General features: G+C 51.9%; 2 protein-coding genes across 2 annotated transcripts; one reads left to right on the forward strand and one right to left on the reverse strand.

Moving 5' to 3' along the window:
• Positions 1–282: 282 nt before the first annotated feature.
• On the reverse strand, positions 283–15,714 carry capn5a (calpain 5a). Its single transcript, XM_048980646.1, has 13 exons — positions 15,560–15,714; positions 12,115–12,287; positions 9,787–9,918; positions 6,322–6,530; positions 5,917–6,109; positions 5,151–5,344; positions 3,856–3,933; positions 3,561–3,756; positions 3,349–3,471; positions 3,035–3,231; positions 2,805–2,926; positions 1,769–1,905; positions 283–1,668 (listed from the first exon to the last, which is right to left on the reverse strand). The coding sequence occupies exons 2-13, from the start codon at positions 12,277–12,279 to the stop codon at positions 1,486–1,488; spliced, it is 1,929 nt and encodes a 642-aa protein (XP_048836603.1). The 5' UTR covers positions 12,280–12,287; positions 15,560–15,714; the 3' UTR covers positions 283–1,485.
• ompa (olfactory marker protein a) lies at positions 7,104–7,746 on the forward strand. The gene has a single exon (XM_048980648.1). The coding sequence runs from the start codon at positions 7,264–7,266 to the stop codon at positions 7,744–7,746; it is 483 nt and encodes a 160-aa protein (XP_048836605.1). The 5' UTR covers positions 7,104–7,263.
• Positions 15,715–16,101: the final 387 nt, after the last annotated feature.

Consider the following 16,101-nt stretch of genomic DNA (forward strand, 5'->3'; position numbering starts at 1 on the left):
TAGCCCTGAAAGGCAGAATCCACGGCCTGAGTAAGAACATTTCCTAATTTATTTTTTTGATCAGCCTGTAGATGGTTTATAGAGGAGGCCCCAAAATTAAACGTTTAGTTTGAAAAAACAATGTGAAAAGGCAGTGAATCCTCAGACCGACCACAGTGCAATCAGCACAACCACATCAGCTATGAAAATAATTTACCAGTAACTGATCAAACAATTTATTTCCCAAGATGAATATCAAACCTTTGTGTTTGTAAAATAATTTCACTGGAAGGCAACAGCAAATGAGATTCAAAGCTTTATTTGAAACGTATGCAACAAATTCATAAAATACAGCAATTATAAAATATTTTTACCTCGTGTATGGTGAAAGGAAACCTTTCAGAACCGTAAACGTAAATGCATTAAACCAAAGACCCAACAGAGATACAAAATATTTAAAAAGTACAAAATATTGATTAGAAACGATTAAAGAAAGGATTCGTAAGTATTCATATCATGGAATTTTGCCGTGCAGAGAACTTGGTTACGAAGTAAATTACCCAGCACTGGTCTACGGGCCTGAGTTCCACTTCCTGCGAATTTCCTTGGTAACTGACTGTCCTCTTTGGCTTCAGTGTCAGACGGTGGAGAGTCACATGCTGAACGGCACATGGGAACCAACTAAAATAATAATGCTGTGTTATATCACAGGGAATCTATTGGCTATTGAAAATCACAGCATTAATACTGCATGCAGACGCGGCAAAACACGCCACCCTGTGGATGTGTGGGGGACTACACCTCTGTCACAGAGGCGTCACTAAAACCCTGCACAGGGTCTGTGTTTCCATGGTGACGCTCCCGGCCACGCCCCTCTCAGGTTAGGCCCAATGTCATGTGTAGTAACTGACAGAATAACCCTCAAATGCCCCACACATGGTACAGAGCTAGTAAACATCCATAAAGTGCCTCTTTGACGACTCCACTGCCTTCAGACCCGTCACAGATCCATAACCAAGTTTGTGAAACCAAATGACCCCCCCCCCCCCCCCACCGGAAGGATGCGACGATGATGGCGACTGATGATTTTGGTCCCGTGAAACGTTCAGTGTGCATCAGAGGTAAATGTCGGCTCACTATTGTCATAAAAGACCCGCCACACGCACCCGTGAAGGAAACACAGCGACCAATCATGGCACAGGGAGAGAGCAAGACGGCGTTCAAGACAGAACTGCTATTCGATTTAAAGTGCAGGAAAGCAGTGTGGCATTTTCTCGAAAGATAGGGGGATAGGTAGGGTTACTGCCGGAAAAAAGAACCTTAACAAAGGGGGGGCGAGGGGGGGTCAGAGACCTGAATGGGACACTTCAGTGGTGTAGCCCTTGTAAACATAATTAGACTGACAAGTCTAATCTTGGAAGCTGCTTACTGGTGGGGGAGGGAGGGGTTGGTACATGCGAGTTTTGGACAAAGCCCCAAACAGCAGGAATGATATGGGGGGGGGGATTAGATGTTAGTCAGCACGTTGCTGGTCAGCAGCCGGACGGTGAGGGTCCCAGGCAGGTCATTGCTTTGGCGGTTCCCCTTGTCCCGCAGGTGGACTGTGTGCGTCTCCTGCAGGTCATTGGGGGTGCTGGACAGGGTCACCTGACCCAAGAAGGAGTCACACCCCACATTCCAGTTGTAGATCTGTCCAAAAAGGTGGGGGGGGGGGCAGATTATACATACATCAAGAAATAAACACAAAGAAAACGCTGATATTGCCGGGACAGACTGGCGCTCGGCAAACCTCGATCTGGATGTGATCTTTCTCCTTCTTCCTGTAGAAGAGCCCCTTGACGTCAAAGTCCGGATTACAGGTGTTCTTGTGCACTGGGGAGCGAACCTTCACGCCCTCACAGCGGATGATGACATAGGGGTCGGAAACTGAAACGAGAGAGACAAGCACGCTGACCGGCGGCAAGGCTACATGCGGGCAAAGAAATCACACTGTCTAGTGAGTACAGCCTCTCGCCGGGGTACCAAGGGGTTACCATCTCATGTGCCCGTCGTAAGACGAAAACATCGCAAGGCAAAAATGCATCTTAATATGCACACCTAAGCTAACAAGCACCATAGCCTAGCCTAGCTTAAAAACATGCTTAGAACACTTATTAGCCTACAGTTGGGCAAAATCATTATCACAAAATGTGTGAATATCTCATGTAATTTATTGAATTATGTACTGAAAGTGAAAAACATTTACCCATCATAAAGTCAACATGTGGTAACAGTAAACCGGTGAATGTCTGTACATATATTTCTTCCCACAAGGGGGCACCAGAACACAACAAATTATCCGAGTCTCAACACTGATGAGTCAAACCCAGAAAAAGATCACTGCCTATGGCAAAATTATTTCATACAATTCTCTATTCACCACACAATGATCTTCTACGTTCACTTTGTATTCTACGCACAACTCTATGCCATGGAAACACTTCTGAAATACTGTTGGTAAGTGGGTAGTGTGGTGGTTCGGTAACGGGGTAATTCCCATTAGCTCCCACCATACAAAGACTTAGAGTTAGCCGAACTGGCATCTCGAAATTGCCAGTAATGTTTGTACTGAGAAAAACTGTCCCATTCAATCCTGTTCAGGATAAGCAGTTGCAGCTGAATGGATAGTCATTCGCAAAAAAACTGTTTTGACAACTGGCTCGAATTACCAGTAAAAGGATACAAAATACTGCTGTGGCATGTGTGGTATACAGTAATTAAAAAATATAGCATTCTTGAAAGTTTGAGATGCTTGCTATACTGCAAATGTCCACACGAGGGCGCACCTCCGTCAGAATCCTGGCCCTGGAGCCCCTCGGCCCGGACCACATGCACCTGTGTCACCAGTTTAGGGTAGCCACACATCCCCGACCAGCATGTCTGGGGGGGCTCGTCGATGGTCAGTTCTCTGGTGGGGGAGGGAGGAGTGGGTTGATCATTTAAAAATAAGCAAACAAACGAGGAACAGTAATATTACAGCCATGCACTCTCTGGCCACGGCTGGGGTCTGGCGTACTTGCAGTGTGAAGGCACATCGCTGAACACACGGAGCAGGAAGTCACCCTGCTGCATGGGGTCAAAGGTCGTGGGGATGATGACATAACGGCCCTCCTTCAGCTCCTTCCTCAGGAACACGCTGCGGGAGTTGATGAAGATGGAGCTGGCCACCTTTTGTTGGGTCTGGTGCATCCGGTAAGTTCTGTTCAGCTCAACCTAGTAACGGGAAGCTGGTTACTAGAACGATGACAGAGATCCCGGCAGTGAACCACTAACCCACCCCCCAGAAGCACAACCCCCCCCCCCCCCCCCAATCCTCCCTGTCCTGCTCACCCTCTGGATGTCAAAGCCGATGGCCATGTTCTCCCCTTTGCCTTCCTTGCGGTGGCTGCGTTGGTCCTGCTGCTGCAGACAGACGAGAACCTCGTCTTCTACCTTCTTCACGTCGAACATGTACTGCGTGACCAGATAGGAGTTATACTCAGTGGCACCCGAACCGGCACGAACGGGCTTGATGGCATGTTTCTCTCAGCTGGGAGCGCTACCTGGGGGTTCTGCAGGAAGGTGGCCTTGTGGTTAACACAACCCCCAGCCCGGTTACTCAGCGGGTTCTCGGACAACGTCCAGGATCCTCGCATGACCTCCTCCTCCCAGGTCTTGTGGATGCTCAGGTAAGACGTGTTGATGAGGCGGCAGAGAATCATGTCTGTGAAGTGCTTGCAGAAGTCCTCGAAGTTCATCCTAGTTTGGGGGAGATAGGGGTGGGTAGGGGGTCACCTCCACGGCGACTCCCACAGACGCCACACTGCGGGAAGGAGGGGTGGACGGAGAGAGGCTCACCAGAACTCCCCGTCATCCTGGACAGTGACTCCAAGCTTCTCCCTCTCTCCCTTGCTCACCTTCTGCCATTCCTCAGAGCTGAAACAGACAGTGGAAATCTCTGCAGTCTAGGTGGAGACAGGCCACACAGGGCACACAGTCACACGCCCTCAGCTCACACGCCCTCCGCTCACACGCCCTCCGCTCACACGCCCTCCGCTCACACGCCCTCCGCTCACACGCCCTCCGCTCACACGCCCTCCGCTCACACGCCCTCCGCTCACACATGCACACCTACTGGCAATTTGGTAAGTCCAATTAACCTCAGCATGTTTTTGAACCGTGAAAGGAAACTGGAGGAAACCCCATGAGAACATGGGGAGAAGATGCAAACTCCACACCTGGAACCATGGTGGAGACTCGAACCCTGGTCCCAGAGGCATGAGGCAACAGAGCCAACCACTGTGCCGTCCAGATAAAATATTCAACCTTAAAAAAACTACAGATGAGTACAGACGACAAAACTACGGCCAAAGCCCTTTTTTTTTTGTATCTCATAAACTCCCCATGAAGCAACATTAACATTTTAAGGCCTGAGGTTCCAGAGACACTCACTCTAAACAATTGATGTGGCCAGTTATTAAAAAAAAAAAGATTCACTTGCCTTAAAATCAAATTCCTCCTCTTTAATAATTCACCGCTGAATAAGAGAGTGACGGAATATGAGCGGAGCGATGCAAAGGTGGGAATTTGAAAAACCGGAGGGTCGCTAAGGCAGCATCCAAGCTAAAGGGTCCGATCAGGGGCTCCAAGTCATTTTCCTCGCCTTAGCCACAAAAACAGAGATGAGGTTTGCTTTGCGGGAGAATCTGCTCAGCGATCTTCGTTTCACTTTCCACCTGACATTTTCCAGGCCCAGGGAATAAACTCCCATCATGCACCTGGGCACTCAAACTCTGGAGAGGAGCTGTGGCGAGGCTAGGGCACTGCTTACGACGCTTCAGGGAAAGAGCTGCGCGAGCTGAAAAGTACCACTGCGCACCACTAGCGGGCGCAATGACGCACATCAGCATTCAGAACAGCAGCAGCATTAAAGAAAAGCCTTTATCATATGAGTCACACATTTTATTTCTCCCAAAAGGTGTAATTAAGGCATGACTGAAGGTCACCACCCAAAACAGACAGTTTGAGATGACACACACACACACACACACACACACACACACACACACACACACACACACACACACAGCCATGAGAGTTTGGCATGTCCAGAGCAACAATGGGTGGACCTCCAGACCAGAAGGGGGCGCTACCTGTCACTCCAGGGCCCATTCCACTCCTTCTCCCCCCAGGGGTTCCTCATGCGGATCATGTTGAGCTTCTCTGACTTGAAGAAGGCCAGCAGGCCGTGGCCCAGGCGCACCTTGCGCACGTCCGTCACTGCGTAGGCGTGGCCTTTCACCAGGCCGCAGTCTAACCGCGCCTCCATGTCTTCCACACTGGTCGCCTAGGGAACAGAGTGCTTGCATTCCTCAGCAGCTCCACGCTGAAAACGCACAGGAACAATGAAGTTTTGTGGTATGTGGACTTTTTTTTCCCCCTAATGCTTTGATGGAAATCTGCCGCCTGGAAGTAGACTTCTTCATGTGTGTCTAATTTCAGACAGATGTTTGCTGTGAAAGTGCTGCACTCCAAGTGGTGCCTGAAATCCCAGAAAGACCAGCCCTTGGGTCACGTGGGAAAATGGAACCAGAAGCTGATTTGCCCCACGAATATCGGTCCTACTGGTTTGCCTGGCTGTTCAAATATGAGGAAAAAACCAAGACAAAGAGAACATTCAGCTCTGAGTCTGACTGCCTTTTTCCAGGAAGACTGACGCGAGCGAGAAAGATCATCTGTTCATAATCTGCTTTTTAAAAGAAGCTTCATCTTTAAAGATCGGAATTATGATAACAGAACAAATTCCACGTTTATCTTCTGTTATACACAAGTCACATTCTGCAGAACAAGGAATGTCAAGGACAGGTAACCAGGCAACAGGATGTGTGCCATCGCCATAGTAACGGCCCCAGGCCTCACCCTGATGGAGCAGCTGATGAGCCCCCCACGGGTGTGAACCTTCAGCACTCTGTCGAAGAGGTGGTTCCGAGCCACATCGTCCTGCGAGAATTTTCCCTCCAGCATGTCCATGGGCTCGCACACCCCCCCTGTGAAATCCACCAGCGCGTCGGCTGTGTTTCCCCCATCCAGTGCTTCATAGCAGCCATTTACCCTTGGGGTGGGAGGGGGGCAGAGGTTCAAAGGTCACCAAATGCTGGCACATTACGCTGTAACTTTACACACACACATCCATTTATGACCCAAAAAACGTGGGGGTTTTAACCCAACAACATTCAGGTGAATGCCTCCCATACACAAACTCTACCCCCTGCGATCTGATTGGCTGTCGCCGCTCGCCGCCGTGCTGTGATTGGCTGTACTTGCTTGGCATAGGCCTTTTCCACTAGGGCGCTCCAGAACTCGTTGGCGTCATTGGAGTGGCAGTAGACCAGCTGGTTATGGATGGTGGGCAGCCGGTCGTCGATCACCACATCCACCCACTCGCCAAAGCGCCAGAAGTGGAAATGGAAGATGCCGGCGTAGGTCTCGGGCTTCTCGGTTTCCCACTCCTGCTCCTTCCAGTTTGGGATGACCTGGAATTAAGGGGGGGGGGGGTGAGGCTGAGGCACGATACACATGATGCAGGCAGGAACAGTCAGGCTGGGCATATGGGCACCAAAGTGGCATCAAGATTCAAGATGTAGGAAAAAGCAAGATGACTCGATTATAAAATAATCAGCATTTTAACTCAAGAGGGACAAAAAACATTAACGAATTACAGAGAAGCCCCACCAATGGCTGATAAGATCGATGATGATGATTGAGAGCGACCGTATGACATCACAGCGGATCATAGACGTACACAGACAGGATGTACAGGCTCACAGAAGGGGCCTCTGTGTGCAGGGGGGGGTCCGGGCAGCACTTAAGCCTGAGTGTGTCACAGCCCCCAGGCCACATGGGGCAAATTCACAAACACAGGAGCGTGCAAACTACCTGCAGCCTGTCCCAGGAGCCCCAGAGAAAATCCCTGGGTTGGAGGAATCGACGTCAGAAGCTGCCGTTGCTTAGAGAAGCAGTACACACTGCACAAGTCCCGCCTCCCAGGCCCCCCAGCCTATCTCCTTTTATTTATCTCCTGTGCGATCCTGCCTTCAGTATCAGCAGCACCGTCCATAAAGGCTGCGGGCGTCCAGAAGAGGCTTTGCCACATTTGGGGAACAGGCTCGCAGCCGGGGCAGCGCAGACGACGACGCAGACGCAGACGACGACGCAGACGCAGACGACGACGCAGACGCAGACGACGACGCAGCCGACGACACTGCCATGGCCTCGCACCAGGAGCTGCGCTTTGAGGAGGACCCACAGCTGACGGAGGTGATGCGTCTGCGGGTGCAGTCGCTGCAGCAGCGCGGGCAGAAGCGGCAGGACGGCGAGCGACTCCTTCGGCCCGAGGAATCCGTGTACCGCCTGGACTTTCCCGAGCAGAAGCTCCGCTTCGTGCGCTGGGGGGTGCGGCTGCCGGCACCGGGCCGCCTCAGCGTGGTGGGCACCTCGCAGCACTGGACGCCGGACCTGACGCCGCTGATGACGCGCCAGCTGCTGGAGCCCGTCGGCCTGTTCTGGCGCAGTCCCGGGGACGCAGACGGCGACGCAGTCAAGTGCTTTGAGGCCGACACCCAGGAATTCGGCGAGCGCATCGCGGAGCTCGCCAAGATCCGCAGGGTCATGTTCTTCCTGTTCGCCTTTGAGGACGGCGCCGACCCCACCAACATCGACTGCTCCATAACCTTCAAAGTGCTCCAGTAGAGAATGTCGCTTCTTGCCGACCCGCGTATGAGGTCAAGCTGCCCCCCCCATGGCTCCCCAAAAGCCACCTCTGCCGTCATGCTGACCATGAACACACACCGAATGGCGCTCTTAGTCAACGTTAGCACGCATGCTACATTCACCCGCCTTGCAACTTCCGCTTATCAGCGTCGGATTCTCCAGCATCCTCTGATCCCGTCACCCAAACCTGGATATTCACAAATACCATCCTGTCAGACTGGGGTGTCACATATACATAAACAGCACAGGGAAAAATCGACGGACGGCTCCTTCTGTTGTGCATTTGTGGGTGATGAAATAGTGTGACGTGCTAATCGCTGTTAAAATCTGTTAGCCGCAGTGCACGCTGAAATAAAAGGTGCTACGGAAGGTTGTGTGATGTCCCTCGTTGTCTTGATCGCTCTAAAAAGCCTCGTCACATGCTGATTACACAAATGCTCTCTCATTGAGCCAGTTCCTCTCCACAATAGAGTCGATCTTACACTTTGAGCATAAACAAGCTCATTTCCTGTACGAATAACATTAATGGACCACAAGAGGCATTTTGCTTCCACCCTGACTGGTTCCCTGACATCACAGCGGCACTGGGTCCATTAATGAAACCTCTAAATGAACGTGCGACATCTACATTTCAGGATATGCTTGCAGATATACAGGAGCTGGAAATTGCTGCTATCTAAGCACACGTACCAGACCAAACGGCATCACGCAGGGTCTAGTCTGCGGTCATACTGACCTCAGATCAGCATGTGATACCACAGGCCTGCGGTCCAGACGTGCCGCTTCTGTACGGCCAGTGGGAAATGGGAATACTCCACAGGATGGGCTTTCTGATCATAATCAGAAACAATAATATGTTTGAAATAATCAAACATATGTGCCATGGTCCCTTACAACAAAACGCAAAACTACTGGGAACTACCGGGGACCTGAAGCCAAGTTCATTATTTTTTTAAATTACGCGAGGCCCCTGCAGGCACGTGAAAGGACAGCTAAGTGGGTAACTGTTAGATAACAGGGTTAGCACAGTGGGGAAAAGGGGAAAGGATGTTCGTACAGAGACAGTGAAGGGTTCCCACTAATTAGATCTCAGGGGGGTCAGGGTGTCAGCAAGAGGGACTGAGGACGGGGGCAGCGAGGGACGGCCCCTAATGAGAATGTTCCGGAACCTATGTGGCACCACGTAGCCGGACGAATGGTCCCCTCAGTGGTCACACTCTGAACTTGCGGTCTTAACCGTATGCTGTCCAAACCGGCAAGTCGCCAAGCCCCAGACCTTGTAAATCTGTTACCCCGGAATGTTCTCCAAGCGCTTTATGTCACACATGTCTTACAGATGTATATAAAGCCATTCAGGAAGAAACCACTGGGTGCCATTAAGCAGTTAAACTGCACATGATCTCCGGCAAACACTCTTGGTCAACCACGTGACCGGCTGACCGATCGATCGGGCGCCTGGTTAGCGAGGTTATCTGTGTGCTCTCCGTTTGTTTACTTTGCTCCCGTTGCCATGGCAGCTGGCCATAGCGGCTCGTGCGGAGAGCTGGGCCGCGGGAAGCCGCGGATGCAGCTACTTGTGGGCCCCCTCCAGAGGAAACAGGGGGCTCCGCGTTCCAGCCCGCGCCCCCCCCCCCGCTGAGGGAGGCCCCAAACGCATGACTGCAGCGCGGAGGCTCACGACAACCAGCAAGAAAAACACTCCCTGACCACGCTGTTCTGCGCCTCCCCCCGGAGCGAATCTCCCCCCCGCTAATGAGCAGTGATGTCAGCTTCACCGTGGCGACGCTGCTCCCATTCAGCTCCTCGTGAGCGAAGTCGACCAAACCCCACAAGCGTGGTCACACAGTCAAAGGCGAGTCGGGGACACAGTTAATGCTCAACCCCCCCTCCCCTGTCTGAAAACCAGACACACCCCAAAACTAGGTCGGATTACACCTGTTACAGTTAACAGCCCCCAATCCTGAAAGTGGTTGGATGAAACATCTTAGCATTTTAAATCCTGCACCTTTCAAGACTCACCTTCTGCCAAAGGGCTTCCAGGGAGGCCAGACTGGAGCAGGCCGCCACAAACCAGCAGTTGCCCAGCTGGCCCTGGTGCAGGTCGTGCGCACTGATGCCATTGACGAACAGGTGGGGGTCTGCACACAGGTCCTGCGGGGAGAGGGCAGGGGACACGGTGACACAGAGCTGAGGGAGAACACGAGACGCTCAGTGCATCATTAAATCCTGCTAATACCAGCGTCTACAAATGCCAGCCAAGCCCCGAAACACAAACGTTCACAAATCCACTGAACAAGCAGACCACCTGAACCACACCCCCCCCCCCCCCCCAAAGCACCAGCACTCTGCCCTACCCCCCATCTACCCCACCCTACTCACTTCATGGACATGAGACAGAGTGTCAACAAACCAGGCACGGGCACAGTTAGGAAATGTATTTGATCAGGATGTGGTGGCAGACAGCGCCCACCAGCAAGCTGTGGTCATGTGACCAGCCTTGTCGTCATTGGGCTATTTCTCTGTCAACAGCACCTCCCCTGCACGTCGACCACAAGCGTGAGGAGGGGTTTCTACGTGGTTCACATGTGTTCCGCCACAGAGCCTGACTGACACAGTGATGGGGTTCCTCCTCACCACCAACCGCCACAATTCCTGCCCTAACGGTGCCTCCTTCCTTCATACACTTCAATGAGGGGTGAGGGCACAAAAAAGATTAAGGGAAATGGGGGCTCCCACAGGGATGAGAGACACACATGTGCTAAGGCACGACATTGCCACCAGGGCGGCGACATCTGCAGCCTGCCGCAGTCCCCCTCTCTGCCGCGTAACGTCACAACCCCAGCCAGACACCCTTATCTCTTCTCCACGTTCCTTGCATGTGACAGATATGGGGGGTGGGCAAGGTGGGGGCAGGTTGCTCCTGGCAACCAACCACATCATTTACACCAGAAGTTCACGGCCGAAGCAGCAAAAAAACAGAGATAATGTCAGAGGGGTATGAGGGCAAAACCGTACACTTACAGTATCCAGTTACACACAGGCCACAGTCACAGTCTGACAGCACTTACTACGCCCCCTGGGGGACGACAGGGGAACAGACAGAGCAGGCCTGATGGGAACCAGGTTATAGAATAAGACGGCTGACCACTGGCCTCTAAGTGTTGGAGTGCCAGCCTCTGCAGGAGGTCTGAGGGGAGGCCCCCACCCCACCCCCACTGGGGGGAACCAGCCTCTTTCGCCTCCAGGGTTCAGCGTGGTTCACCAACTCGCATTTTGGGGTGAACCCAAGCCACAGACAAATGGATTCTGGGAAATAATCTCCCACTGAGGACTTTTGAGTGTTAGTGCAATGTTAGGGAAACACTGTTAACCAGTGGGGGGGGCGAGTCAGAGATGCATCAGCGAGTAATGAGCTTCTTAAGCAGCTACGGGGCCAGCGAGCGGATATCGATTGCGCCCACCCACCCCCCTCCGAGTTCCTCAGAAACACTGGGGCCATGAGTGTCGAGTCCGGTTCCTGTTTATCAGCTGATGCTGGAGGGGGGGGGGGGGATTAAGGATGATTCTGTGAGTAATGGACAGTAGTATTTAATCAGCACTCAGTCTCTCTCAGGAGAGATGCAAGACACAGGAAAAATTAATGACACCCTCGTTTGTGCAGCATGACTCTGAGAAGCAGATTCATTTCATTCTTTTGAAAGTTCTGGGAAATGTTTTTCAGTCTTTTAACGCTGAAATAGCCCGTCTTTTCTAGTTCTGTCTACAGCAGGGGGGGGGGGGGGGGGGCAATCTTACCCGCAAAGGGCGGGTGTGTATGCAGGTTTTTGGGGTGACCTTTAGGTCAGCTTTTCAAACCCAAGCGTGAGGACTCTTCAGCCAATCAGTCCTCTATGCAGTAATCTAATTAGGCAGTTGCAGCAAAAACCTCACTGCGACACTGTAATCTGACAGAGTCGGTTTCCTCATCACACATGGTCCACAGACCCTCCCCCCATGCACCCTCTCCCCTACCACCTGACAGCTCTCTGTCTGACATTTCTCAGGAACCAGGCCTGAGAGGGACCTCACTGTCAGCGGGAAAAGTCACAGCCCCCGACCCGAGGCCCAGCTCCCGAAAAGGCCGCGGCGAGCGAGGCATTGCTGCAGTAAGCGCTGTGGGTGGGGCAGGGATCCACTTGTCGCTGGAGCTGCAGGTGGGTGGGATCAAACCGGAGTCGGGTGATCCAGAGCACCGCAAGCGATGAGGAGTGCCGGATCGACCTGCTGATTCACCCTGTGTACACGCGTGTGGAGACTTGCTGGGCGACAACATGGCACGACACGGCACAACACGGCACGGCACCCCACCTTGGGCCTCTTCCACTCCACCCGGCCGATTTGGTTTCGCTGGAAGAAGAGCGACTCATCGCTGGTTGGAAACAGAGGGTCCTCAAAGAGCACCTTGCTGTGTAGACACTGCTTCTTCAGGGCCGCGTACCGCTGGCCCTTGTAAGGGCTCGCCGAGGAGAACATGCCAGGACCTGCAAGGAGAGGACATGACACACAGGGGGCGCTGTGAGTACGATCACAGGACGACGGCAAGCAGAGCCCAGGAAATACAAAATGCTGTTTGATTCATTTTTTCAGATGCTTAGCTTAGGAGCTCACAAACATCTCCAAGAGGACCCCCAACAATGCGGTTTTGTTCCAACACCGACAAACCTGATTGCATTAATTATTCTTTGACAAAGTCTATTACTGGTTGAATCAGGTAAGCAGGTGATGGATTGTACCATGTGGAACATCTAGGATGGGGGGTTCACAAGCTTGTGTGACATGTATCCAAAGCCAATTACGTTTTGTCTCTATTACAACAGTGAGAGAGTCGGCTTCGCAGGAAGTCTATCCACGGTGTCATTATTTACAACGTCAGCAAGGCTTGACAGCACCACACAGTCCGCGGCCCGGCTTGTGTTTACGTGGATTCTCTGTGACGAGTACAGGCATGACACACGACGCCCGGGCTTGCCACAGAGACCTGCAATCTGCCCAGCACTTGTCAAGAAAGCGGGTTGCCACTTCTGTAGAAGTGACTCTCCCAGCAAAGACCCATACGGATGCCAGGAGTGGTCCACTGCCACTGGGTTACGGGGGGAGGTAGGAAAGGCTGCTTCACCTGGAAGGTGGTGGTGGTGGGGGGAGGCAGTCATTAGCTTTTTTATTTAATTCCTGACAGCTTCCAGCTCTCCTTAATTGCTGGGCGCAGCAAGAAGTTGCCCTCTCAGCTGCAGGTCATCCAGCTGAGGGAGACGCCTCAAGTGTGGGCAGGGACAACTGCAGGCACCTGGGCTTGCAGGAAGTGTGTGGAGAAGGGGCTGGAAAGCGAGCTGGGACACGCAGTGTGGACACGGTGGGAGCCGGGGGCTCGAGAAAGGAGCCGCTAAGAGGCCAGGCGGCACCTCAGAGTCACGCTTCCTGTCACCTGATCATAATGGTCTGTGTGTGAGGAGGCAGGAGGAGGGAAGGAGGGAGGGAGGGCACTCCTCCCTGGGGAAGGGAGTTTCACCTCCAACTGACAAAACTGGTCTTGTAAAATGCAATTCTTCTGCAGGGGAGGGCTGCATACTGCACCTCAGCCAGTGAAACGCTTTGCAAGCAACCCCCCACCTCCCATCCACTGCACCACCTCCCTGAGTTTCACTTTATAGCCAAACCCGTGGACTGTAATGTTCAAGAGGTGGGTGGGTTTAATAAGCTGGGGGTCTCGTCCACACAGAGATCTGACTGGATCCTGCCCCCTGCCACTTTATTATCAACCGTAAAACTGAACTTCGTATTTGTAATGTTTTAAAGTTGCGACTTTATGAATCGTATTCTGACAGACAAAATCGACAATACATATTTTATATACGATTTGACTAATACAAGACTTTACAAAATTTACATTTATGCACATCTATAGACTAATATGCACATATATTTACTTGTAAACACACGTGGGATTTGATCGCTACCGAACCCCATAAAGGGAATGAGGAGTAATGAGCCGCTGATGCAGAGTGAGGGTCAGGTGTGTCTCCACTGACTCACTCATAGAGCCGCAACGACAAGGCAACCAGACAGGCAGGGTAGGGAATGGCCAGGGGCCCCGAGCTGGGAGGGGCCCCCCGAGGGCGGCCGATTACAGAGTACATTGCAACGACAAATCTTTATTTGTCTGTTTCTCACAAAATTGAAAATAAAATAATTTTGCTTATTAAATTATCTTTGCTGATATTATTAATTTACACTTCAAAAGTAATAAATGTTACCATGCCAGAAGAGGGGGAGTTGGAGGAACCCATGGAGATTTTTGTCTAGGGCCCCCAGAGTCGCTAGGATCTCTTCTGCTTGTTCGTGCACGATTTCCGTTACAGCGGCTGCTTTCACAGGTACCAGGAGAGAACCCGGGAATTCTATCCAGCGGCAGTGCAGAGGCACCCTGACACAGCGGGGACAGTAACTGCCCGAGCCCACAGTTTCCTGCAGAGCCCCAGGAGTCACCAAACGCATGACTCACACGCGGACGACCTGCCCACAGCACACACCACCCCAGCTTCTATTATCCTGACCTAAAAAGTCAGTACGGACAATGGGTGTGATGCCTAGGGCACACCTTGCCCAGCTCTCGTTTCTCTTGTTGACAAAAGAATAGCAGTAAATTCTGCTTTGATTGGGCATCTTCCAAAACCTCAAAGTCCTGTTTGACTAGAGGCCACCTGTGGCAAAGAGTACAGTTAGTATCATTTACTAATAGTACTGAGTAATCGGGTCAGCTGGAGCCCCACCCCCCTTGCGTAAAATAGTTAAAAATCAGGGGAGGGCGATCGAAAGTACCTTCACCTCAGCCTATCTGACAGAAGGGGTATTGCAGATGCCAGTGGGAGGGAGATCGAAACTCCACAGCGTCGATAACTGGATCCGCCGAAAGAAAAACTAACTGCTGCGTATCTGACCCGTAAAAACAAGGAAGACGTAAACTTGAGGGCCAGGACACAACAGAAAGGCTCATGCAGCACCAAGGAATAAAAACCGGGGGCGGCCGGACAGACTTTCGGGGAAGGAGTCATATAGTGTCAAGGGAGGATAATAAGGCGCTGCGCCGTTTGCCATTTCACTCTGTTATATTACATTTCGGGACAGAGACTCTGGGGGTATGAGCGACAATAAGGGGGTGAGTCACGATCATACTTCCAAAGTGTCGGAGGAAGTGTGCAAAGGGCGGGATTCCAAGCCATACACACACACGCAACTATCATACGTGTTTAAAAATAATCAAACTAAAATATATTACACATTAAGCAGTCGATAAATGCTTTGACTTCCCCGTGTTTTTCGGCACCACCAGCAGCATGTTGCAAATGATAAGGCGGGGTTCTATGCGGTTTTGTCTTCGCCAGAAACCAACGCTTTGCAACTCAGATTTTTGTAGTTGTTTTGCTCCTAAGAATGTTGTCAATTAGCGGTGCAAAACGGCAAGAAGCACACAAGAGAAACTTGATTTTGTCAGATGCAGACACAATCTGCCGGACTCGGACCGCGTGCTGTGGGATCTGTACTACATGTTTGCGGACCACACTGAGTGCGGGTCCAGTCCCATTCCCAGTGATCACGGATCGGATACAGTGTTAAAGCGAGCGAAGGGGGAAGCACGCCGCCCTTTCCGATAAGCACATATGCTCAGCTGCTGCCTCCCAGTCCGGCTGCTTTATTACTATCGCTTTTCGCCTAAACATGCCTCATTCCCAGTTGAACTCCCCCCGTTTCCCCTTACCTGCGCTGGGATCCTCTGCCCCGCTGACGCACTCTCCAGAGCCCCTGGGGAAAGCGGAGGCGTGAACACAACCAGCAACACCGCCACCCCGCGATGCGCGACTCCCCGCTCCGGACACCGACTTGTTACTCTCAACCTCCAGAGAGGGGCCGGGGAGCGCCGAGCTGCACTGCGCATGCGTAGCCAGCGCAGCATCCTGAGGTCCGAGGCTCCACGGCGTCTGTTGAATCCCGTCGTAGTTAGGACTTAGAAGATTTGTTTCTTGTGCAGTCATTTTTGGAATAGTATTATTAGGTGCTTGGACCGAATGAAATTACAATGTATCAAATTTGTCTTGCATACCCGCCTTTTGCATCAGACTTAAGGATCCGCAAAGAACAGCCAGATTTGTAGATCCATGTAAGTTGTATAACTTTAAGTTAAACAAGCTGGGCCGTCTTCCTTTAACTTTAAGCATTTGCCAGGAAAGCCCCTTCGTATCAACCGTCACGGTTCGCACAGGCTTCCCACTGAGTAAAGTCGGATTGTGCCGCCCCCTTGTG

The sequence above is a fragment of the Brienomyrus brachyistius genome, chromosome 17 (genome assembly GCF_023856365.1).
Source record: "Brienomyrus brachyistius isolate T26 chromosome 17, BBRACH_0.4, whole genome shotgun sequence".
Taxonomy (NCBI): domain Eukaryota; kingdom Metazoa; phylum Chordata; class Actinopteri; order Osteoglossiformes; family Mormyridae; genus Brienomyrus; species Brienomyrus brachyistius.

What these genes read in the sequence shown, in the direction of transcription:
- ompa (XM_048980648.1), top strand. Translation starts at nt 7,264, where the DNA reads ATGGCCTCGCACCAGGAGCTGCGCTTTGAGGAGGACCCACAGCTGACG.
- capn5a (XM_048980646.1), bottom strand. Translation starts at nt 12,279, where the DNA reads ATGTTCTCCTCGGCGAGCCCTTACAAGGGCCAGCGGTACGCGGCCCTG. An exon ending in TGGAGTGGAAGAGGCCCAAG is followed by an intron (nt 9,919 to 12,114) that starts GTGGGGTGCCGT and finishes CTCTCCCCGCAG; the next exon opens with GACCTGTGTGCAGACCCCCA. An exon ending in CCTTCCTGCAGAACCCCCAG is followed by an intron (nt 3,472 to 3,560) that starts GTAGCGCTCCCA and finishes CTGGTCACGCAG; the next exon opens with TACATGTTCGACGTGAAGAA.